A 10,600-nucleotide genomic window follows, 5' to 3' on the forward strand; every position below is an offset into this window, starting at 1 on the left:
GAGTTTGGACGAATTTCAAAAAATGCATGTAACAGTATGAATATTTTCCATGACATTAATATAATTAGGGGCGAGATCAAAATTAAGTTCAATGTCTGACAGAAAACTAAATTCACATACTTTTCCCTTATGCCAAACCCCGTCAAAAGCTTTAGAAAGATCACAAAAAAAACCATACAACATGATCTACCTTCATCAACTCATTAATGTCAACCATCCCCATTAAAACTAAATGGCTAAGTATTCAGTACGTGCTGTTTCAATGGGTATCCCCCAGAAAATGCATTTTTTCCTAATCCAAATTATATTGAGTTATATTTGTAAGTAGCTAATGAATTAACAGTGTGATGAAGAGATAAAAGAAACAGTCTCACAGTGAAAAGTTCATTGAATACAATATTTAGATATAAAGCCTGTTTTTTGCATGCTTGTTTTGTGACATGGTCTGACTTGTCAATGCTTTTATCATATACTTTGTTTACACTTGATGTAATTTCCGTTTTGCCAGTCAACAAGGCCATTGGACCCGATCGTATCAGTCATAAAATGTTAAAGTCAACAATATATACAATAGCCTCTGTGTTTGCTTTTTAACAAATCACTGTCTGAAAACACATTTCCCAGTTGTTGGAAATTAGCCCATGTGCTACCTCTTTTCAAGAAAGAGGACCCTTCACTTTCATCAAATTACAGACCCATTTCTATATTAAGCTGTGTGAGTAAGATAATGGAAAGAATCATTTTTAAACTTGTCTATAATTATTTTCATAGTAACAACCTGTTTTATAAGTACCAAGCTGGGTTTTTGCCTGGTCACTCAACAGTTTACCAACTTATTGAAACATATCACAGTATAGTGAAGAATATTGATGAAGGTAGATCATGTTGTATGGTTTTTGTTTGTTTTTTTTGGTGATCTTTCTAAAGCTTTTGACGGGGTTTGGCATAAGGGACTTCTTTTTAAATTACAAAAATATGGAATATGTGGAAATCTTTTTCAATGGTTTAAAAGTTATTTGTGTAAAAGATGTCAGAAAGTGATGTATAAGGATTTGTTATCATCCAGTTTAACTATCAATGCTGGAGTGCCTCAAGGATCTGTACTGGGACTGCTTTTGTTTTTAATCTATGTTAATGATGTAGCACAAAATATGTTATCGTTTTGTAGATTGTACGGAGATGATAGTTCAATTCAATATGCTGATAAGAATATATGTAATATAAAAAATGTTATAAATCATGATCTCAAAATTCTTGAAGAATGGTCAAATAACTGGCTTTTGAAATTTAATCCTAATAAAACTAAAGTTTTATTTTTTACCAAGGCAAAGCATAATGAAATTCCAAAACTGCTTTTTCAAAATTGTCAATTAGAACTCATTTCTTCCCACAAACATCTTGGTCTAACCTTTTCCAATGATTTAAAATGGTCTGTGTATATCAATGATATTGTAAACAATGCGTATAAAAAACTAGGACTTCTAGGGAAACTCAAATTCACTTTATGTAGAAACAAACTATCTAAATTGTATATGACTTTTGTTAGACCTATACTAGAATATGCTTCAGTCGTATGAGATGGATGTTCTTGTGCACAAATTGAAAAGTTAGAAAAAGTACAGCTGCACGCAGCTAGAATTGTAACGGGACTGCCAATTCTTGCATCCAAAGAATCATTATATTTAGAAACAGGTTACAATTGGGAAGCACTAAGTAAAAGACGGGAAATCTTAAAATTAATGACAATGTATAAAATTCACTTCAATCTTGTACGTGATCACAATATTTAGGTGATATCATTGACAATTTTCGAAATACATCGTGCTACAATACTCGTTACGAATATGACTATATACCTCCTAGAACTAAGCAAGAAACGTACAACAAATCATTTTTTCCAGATGCCATTTGCAAATGGAACTCTTTAGCAAACGAAGCAAAGAAAACAACCTCTATATGTCAGTTCCGTCGAAACATTTCTAATAATATCAATATTTCAATTGTGTCTAGACATTTTCTTCTTGGCAAAAGAATAGTAAATATAATTCATGCTAAATTAAGACATAACTGTTTGCTGAACTATGATTTACACCGAAAAAACATTGTCAATTCTCCTAACTGTCATTGTGGTATGAGAGAAGATGCATATAATTTTTTCTTTGTTTGTAAAAGATTTTCAGTAGTAAGAAATGTTTTGTTTAACGAACTTTTTCAAATACAAGAATTATCTATTATTCATACACGGATTTTACTTTGGGACAGTGACAATTTGGGTTATGAAACTAACAGCAAAATTTTTAATGCTGTTCACAAATTTATACTTAATTCAGGCAGATTCTCATGATAGTAATTCACTTTATGCTAAATGTACATGTATTTATTTTATCTATACATATGTTTTATGACAATTGTTATCAATTAATCTAAGGTGAGAACCTCGTAAGTTGTAAGAACTTGTGTTCAAACCTGCTGTATATTATATTTGCAATAAAATATGTTCAAACCAACCACACTTGATGTTGAACTGCTTGCGCAATCGGATCACGCGCTCGTCCTTTTCCGTAACCGGTACATTTGCGGTTACGGAAATAGCCGAGTAGTTACGATTGCTGCTTGCGTTGTTTTATAAAAGAAAAAACCGAACTGGGCAATGTTCGCGTGCTAAAAAAACGACAACTTTTTAAAATTTTGTGATGTTCGCGTGAAAACAACGGAAAGATATTTTTATGAGAGGTTTATACATTAACTTTTGTTCTTCTGTTTAAATTTCATCCCGTTGTTTTGCTGCGGATCTATCTAAATTTCATCATGAAAATGTTGTTTTGACGAAAAAACATAGTTTCCGGGAAAATATGACGAATTTAATCTGGGATATCTTGGTTACCAATGTAAAAATAAGATTAATCGGATACTATTGAGAAGACAAAAACTTGTATTTCAATACAATATTAAACTTCTAAACATTTGATTTGTTTGAAATATGAAAAATATGTTGGAAAAATATGTTGGGCACATGTGGCAGCTCATTGCCCTTGGCTCTTTGTTTTCGTACCTATACTTTTATGAATTTCAACCAGGTAAAAAGGTTTTACAGGTAATATAACAATCTGACAAGGTTTTTGACACTAAAACATGAAAATTCATCGAAAATTAGGATTTAAACCCATTCTAAATGATCACGTTGTTGGACGTAACATTAATTTTCTGTCTTCTACTTAAGTGAAAAAGAAGTGTAAATCATGTAATAATAGAGGAACATCTTGAGGCTTGAGCTTATAAACTAAATGCGATAATTCATCATGGAGAAATGGCAGGGCGTTTTCACTTTTTTCAGGATTTGTAATTATTTTTTGCTAGTAAAAATTCTGTCCAACCGTTACGGTCGAAAATTTCAATTTTCATTTGCAATTTGTCGACTTGATTATCGTCCTATCTGTTTTTAAATAAAAGAGAACATAATTTACAACGAGTACGATGGGCATGCAGTTTTGCCGTCAACCATTTCCTTTAACTCCAAGTCAACAACAGGGACGGGATTGCTAAAACACTTTCTGTCCAACCAAGAGAAGCAAGTTATAAGTCCGAATTTATTTTACGTCCGACATCCAAGAGTTGCATAGATTGATAAATTTCTCTCTAATCTATGGTGTCCGGATAGGCCCATTTGCAAAAGCGTGACTGCGCGTTAGTCACAATAAGGGTTAGCCGTCACGCCAACAAGCAACGCGCCTTCGCGCCAACAAGCAATGCGCCTTCGCGCCAACAAGCAACACGCCTTAGCGCCGTGTTGCTTGTTGGCGCAAAGGCGCGTTGCTTGTCGGCGCGAAGGCGCTTGCTTGTTGGCGTGAGAGCGCGTTGCTTGTTGACGTGACGGCGTGTTATGACTAACGCGCAGTCACGCTATTTTCAAGTTATCTAACTTGTACTAGCAAAGCTACAAATAATTAGTCAAACAATCAACACGGAGAAATCTGCCGAAACTACCTGTGATGAGAAATTCATCTTTCGCAGAAATAATTCCAAATTAAATGGAAAGTGAATTTTTATACATTTCCTTTAAAACCCTTGAGAATTCTAAGCTATTGTATGTATCCTATGGGATTTCCAAAATTATCTTTTTGCCCCCCCCCCCCACATATATATATATATATATATATATATATTATATACATGTATATATATATATATACATATATATATATATATAAAGCACAGAAAATTTCACTTTATTTGGATTACCCACTTCTGCCCCTACCCGGGGTTGAACTCACGACCCGCGGAACCAAATCTCCTAGCAGCATGTAAGCAGCGCACTAGATCGATCGACCATCTAGGCAAGTCAAAAAACTTGCTTTCGATGACGATGGAATTCTCGCCATGCTGTCACACGCTACACGGTCATTGAGAGTGGAAATGGGATACAGTTATTTATAGCTGCAATAATGTAGCCCTATCCAATTTTTTTTTATTCTGACGTTTCTCCCTAAAAAAAAAAAAAAAAAAAAAAAAAAAAAAAAAAATCAGAGAGGGCTACATTATTGCAGCTAAGTTATTTAATGTACATTTAAGAGGATCATACATGGTACACATTGCATTCGAAATATTTGATATAAAGCACAGAAATAGAAATGAACTCTTAAATGAACATAACTGCCCAAAGGCGGATCCAGCCCCCCCCCCCCCCCATTTGAATTTAAAACCTACAATTATGTTTTATTCATTACCAAAAATAAAAAATAAAAAATTACAAACGCCCACAAAAGAGCAAAATATGCGTATGTAGACGTTATATTTTCATTATTTAAATGAAAAAGAACCCACTCTCTTATTGGCACAATTCCGTTAGCTTCCGGGGGCTTCGCCCCCTGCACCCCATCAGTGCAAAGCTTCAAGGCAACCCCAGCCTTCTACTGCGCCCCCACCCCACCCCACCCCCGTTATGAAATTCCTGGATCCGCATGCCCTAAGTGAAGATATATTTAATATAAAGCACAAAAAAATTCACTTTATTTGGATACCCACTTCCGCCCCTATACCCGGGGTTGAACTCACGACCTGCGGAACCAATATACAATACATGTATATGTAGATGTACATTGAATATTCCCACTTTACAAGTTTTATCAGTTCTCATACAAAGTAAGATGCATTGGTGGATTGGCCCAATGCCCCATCCCACTCTTTTGGTGGTAGTAATAAATGGTAAGAGTGTACCTTGAATGAACTGGCAGAATGATAAGTGCCAGTAAAAGGAGATTGAACAATTTTGAATGATTTAAGATGAAAATAAATATCACGATAATATACAATTATTGCTGTTTTTGAGGTCAATACGATGATTTAGACACCTGAGGAGTACAATATTCACCTCGCCCTCGGGCTCGGTGAATATTTTACTTCGAAGGTTGCTAAATCATCGTATTGACCTCAAAAAACAGCAATAATTGTTTTATTATATGATTAAAAAAAAACCTTCAAGATTGTTCTTTGCTTTAATTGTAAGTTTCAACGACCTATTTTTGGTCCTATGTGGAAAAAATAATTCCTTATGTTCACCTGGAAGGTCTATTTTTGGTCCTACATGGAAAAAATAATTCCTTATCTTCACCTGGAAGGTCACGTGCAGGTAAACATAACGTAGTATGATTTCTACATTGTTGGATCTCAGCCAATTAGAGAGCTAGAAATTATTCAATCATATAATAAATGTTTATTGTTGAATGATGATTAAAAGTGAAATACATTGAATTCACATGCAACAATAAGGGGGGGGGGGGGGGGGGACCACCGCAACGGTCCAGAGGGGGATTCGAACCCGGACCCTCTGAATTCTCTAGTCAGGTGGTCTATACCAACTGATGTAACTGGCCACCGGCGATCGAAACCGGCTGACCACTACATTCCTCCCTTCGTAAATGTCTTCGCCCTCGAAGACGCACATCCCAAATTCTTTTACCCCTGGCAGGACTTTTACCTGCAAGTCCAGGGGTGGACAACGGCACCCAAATGCATTGACAGGAAGGGAGAAAATCAAAGTCATATGACTAGTAACTTATGATTATAGGAGCCTATCTTTTTGCACTTGAGAAATTATGGTAAGAGATATCTATCCGTGGTAAAAGAAGAAGAGAAATCTAATTTTCTACAAATATGTGCGGTAAATAATTGATTATATTACGTATCTTTATAAACAGAACGTTTATTTAACTTCTTACTATAAGAGATTAATTTAATGAATTACAAGTATGAAAATACAATTTCTCTTAATTGTTTTTAACAATCAATATTTGCTTCGATGAAAATTTCAAGGATAAATAAACCAAGCAGTAATCAAAATTTTGTAAATTGCTATGGTGGATTATTTTTATTTGATAACCTTTTCGAAGTCTGATACCAGTGGCGAATTTAAGGGGGGGCGCGCAGCCCCCCCCCCCCCCCCCCCCCCCCCCATAATTTTCAAACTTAAGGTAAATCGTGGTATCTTGTTTAGAAAAATGTACTTAACAATGTAAGAAGCAATAATTTCTTCCACTCCCGGAGAAATTAATGACAAAATCTATTGATTTCTTGAATTACTTTATTGGGAAAACTTAATTTTTTTCCAAAAACCTTTAAAATTTGCGTCATTTTATTAATTTCACCTCATAAAAAAATGATAGAAAATAGTACAAAATATATTCTAAGCTCTATGAAATAAGTAAAATCCGGGGGCTTCGCCCCTGGCCCCCCACCAGGGCTTCGCCGCCAGACCTCCTGCCTCATAAAGTGGCGCCCCCCGTAACCGCAATTCCTGGATCCGCCCCTGGATACCATGATTACAAAAATTCCACCACCCATTTATTAGATATGATATTGTTCAAAATGATGGTCATTATACATTGAATACCTTAAATTGATACCAATTCTATACTTTGCCACCCGCTTACGCGGCTTATGCATTTTTCTGCAATGCTAGCTACTTTACAACTGAAAGAACGACAACTCTATATTGATGAGTTGATTTTTCTACCTTTTCTCACTAGAGATCGCTGCAATGAAAATGAAATGGCTGACGGTAACTCTGCTGTTCTGCGACGAAATCGTCCTGGAACAAAAGCTGAAGTGAGTAAATAGTAGTAGGATATTTAGATAGTTTGAGAAATCAGTGAAATATATCAAATAATCTTATTCTGGATGAAGAATGTGTATGATGTATGATTAACCACGCCTTAGTTTGCTGAAGGTGTGAATTTCGAATTTCCTCCGTTTACAAAATCTCATCATCAACAGTCAAGTCCACATCAAATATAGCTATTATTTTTTTCTGCTTGGGGATACGATAAAAATCCAAGTGTGCTTTTAGTGATCATCTTATAACGGAAGTAAAAATAATTCTATTATGTAGGACTGGAGCACCTGGAGCGATGAAGCATTTGAAGAAATGGACAGCACACTAGCCGTGCAACAGGTCGGTATCAGAGACCGGACACAGTGGTAGGGTAATGCCGGGAAATTCAGACGAAATATTTCTAAGCCTCCAGTCCATTAAATATATTAGTCCCTCTATCACTTGCGTTGTTTTCTTAATTTCGTTCCTTTGTTTACGAGGAATACAGAGAAATCTCGCAAATGACGCATTCGGATACCTATAAACAGTTATTTTCTTAAGGGACACCATATCGGTCTTTTCCATCAAAGCTACGAGCCTTGGAAAATTTTACTGCCTATCGCAGTCATAGAAAACTTGTATTTGCAAGTAAATAAAAAAAATTAAATATTTAAAATATGTTTGATGATAAACTAGGATTTACCAGAATGCGTTTATTACATATACAAACAATAAAGTTCACACAGAATGATAAATATAATGCACTTTAAATAGTGTCCGCATTTCCGGACAGATTTTCCTATGAGAATTTAATTACGGGCACCCATAAAGGTGTGAAATAAATCATTCCTTCAGGCATGTATATATGCAAATATTTAGATATCTAATATGCTTTACGGCGTGACCGTGTTTGAGGCAAAGCAAGAAGTATTAGCATTAGTATGTAGATCCATAACAGGACAAAAAATATCCCGAAGGTAGCAACTAACGTGAGGACAGAGCTCAATCAAAGTATTCTAACTTTAGACATTTTTGATCCGCCTACTCATTGAACGCGGGAAACTATATGCAACTGATGTAAACAGTGCATTGTGACGTCATATTCAGCGTCGTTGTTTAGCAAATTCATAAACATAGGAGGAGACAAGGTACAATTGCGTTACTCGAGACCAGGAGTGATTATAGGCCCTATATGATTAAGAAAATAAGATTTACATGCTTTTACGGATTTTATGTAACATCTCAGAACGACGTGAACTTGGGTACACATGATTCAAAATTCAATTTTCACCTGAATGGGACTATGGCGCAGGGTGCATGGCCTTCCCAATCACTGGACTTTGCTTTTTTTAAGGTGACCTATTGCAATCGGTTGTCGTGCGTTAACAATTGAATATTAGTAAATATAGATCTCACTTGAACTCGATAAGTAAATATAGATCTCGCGGGAACTAAATAAATATAGATCTCGCGGGAACTGCATTAATAGATATAGATCTCGCGGGAACTCGACAAGTAAATATAGATCTCGCGGGAACTCGATAAGTAAATATAGATCTTGCATACATACGTCCCTGTTACATTATTTTCTGAGGCATTTTGAGTTAACATTGTATTATTTTATTTGAATAACACAAATTAGAATATGTTTAATAGTTTCTGGAAAACTCTGGACTGGTAAATCATTATACCCCATTTAGTCTGACTGGACTGTTAACTTAAAAAAGTTTGTTTTAAATCCTGTGATATACCTGTAGTAGTTATGTTCCAACCATCGATTATAATCGAAAATGAGTCGATTGTTTGCAAATTCTAAGCGCTCGATTATGAAAATTTTATTCCAATTAATCGGTTTTTAGATTTTGTTTTCTCAACGGCTGTAGTTTTTTCAAGAATATTCCTGCCATAACCTATCTATTAACCTAATTTACCGTAATGTCGGGGCACATGAAAGCAAAAGAATCCATACCCCGGGAAATAAAGCATGTTTGCATGGTCAGATAGATGTACTTTGATTCAGGGATATAAACGAAGTGACCATTCATCAAAGAGATTCTTGATGCGAGCAAAGCCATGTGTGAATTACGTAGATAAAATCGCTTTCGAAGGCCACTGTTACTCGATCTACATGTGCGTATCGTGTTTTCGATCAGATTTGTTTTTCTTTAATAAAATATTCTTCTTTCTTTTTTTTCTTTGCTGAATTTTAATTATGCCAGATTGCCATAAATTAATGACATGAAACTTTGATATACGGGGATATTGCAACCGAAGCAAACGATATCCAAGTTTGGCACGTAAACCCTTCTAAAAATCGTATTTACATTTATATATGTAATTAAAGGATAGTAAGATAGTAGAAGAATGACAGATACACACAGAAAATATTCATTTATACTTTCTCAGCAACAGAAACAACAAATACAAACGTAGAAAATATTTATTTACACTTTTTCAGTAGATAAATGACTATTATAGAATTTCTAGATGTCCGATTATAATCGATAATTAGTTAGTTACAGTAAACCAATCATCGATTATAAATTCTCACCGATTCCCATCACTAACCTGTAGTCATGTCATGAAAAGATTTAGTAAGACACTTATATATAGATCTTTTGTAGTAAACATTTGGTTTTCTAAACCCCCTTTGTATTGTATTAAATGAGAAATTTTTGGTTGGTAGAAATACATGACTCTCATTTTTGTTTCAGTTTATTCAGCAGGCTATAAGGAAAGATTTTAGTGACATAGAGGAAATTTTGACTCCCCCTGAGGGCATAGAGGAGGGAGTGTGGAAATATGAACATTTAAGGTAAGTAGTATTTTTTTCACACCAGGTACAAGATGTAGAGGTAGACAAATAGATTTATTGAAACCAATTTTGTACCCTTGAGGTCATGCAAATCAAGAGCAATATACAAAAGGAGAAAGTCATAATTGATAGCAGCAACATGTTGGCATAAAAAGAGAAAAAAAACTGATGACAGAAGATTATAGCAGTAGGGTATTGTCTGTAATAATGTAATTGTTTATACGACATATGTACATGTGATTGATATACGTACAAAAAGAACATGTTAGTACACATATACAGTCTAGAGAGTGTACACAAGCTTAGTTATGAAAACAGCAAAAGGATTTTCCACTCGCGTATTTAATGTATTAATGATGTGTGAAATGTGATAAATATAATGATATTCTTTATTTTGTTAATGTATTAATGATGTGTGAAATGTGATAAATATAATGATATTCTTTATTTTGTTAATGTATTAATGATGTGTGAAATGTGATAAATATAATGATATTCTTTATTTTGTTAATGTATTAATGATGTGTGAAATGTGATAAATATAATGATATTCTTTATTTTCTTAATGTATTAATGATGTGTGAAATGTGATAAATATAATGATATTCTTTATTTTGTTAATGTATTAATGATGTGTGAAATGTGATAAATATAATGATATTCTTTATTTTGTTAATGTATTAATGATGTGTGAAATG

At 34.4% G+C, this 10,600-nt stretch overlaps 1 protein-coding gene across 1 annotated transcript; it reads left to right on the plus strand.

Moving 5' to 3' along the window:
• The first annotated feature begins 7,004 nt into the window (after positions 1-7,004).
• LOC125665976 (MOB-like protein phocein) lies at positions 7,005-10,589 on the plus strand. The gene is made up of 3 exons (XM_056151222.1): positions 7,005-7,101; positions 7,385-7,447; positions 9,802-10,589. The coding sequence occupies exons 1-3, from the start codon at positions 7,045-7,047 to the stop codon at positions 9,904-9,906; spliced, it is 225 nt and encodes a 74-aa protein (XP_056007197.1). The 5' UTR covers positions 7,005-7,044; the 3' UTR covers positions 9,907-10,589.
• Positions 10,590-10,600: the final 11 nt, after the last annotated feature.

Source organism: Ostrea edulis, chromosome 10 (assembly GCF_947568905.1).
Source record: "Ostrea edulis chromosome 10, xbOstEdul1.1, whole genome shotgun sequence".
Classification (NCBI taxonomy): domain Eukaryota; kingdom Metazoa; phylum Mollusca; class Bivalvia; order Ostreida; family Ostreidae; genus Ostrea; species Ostrea edulis.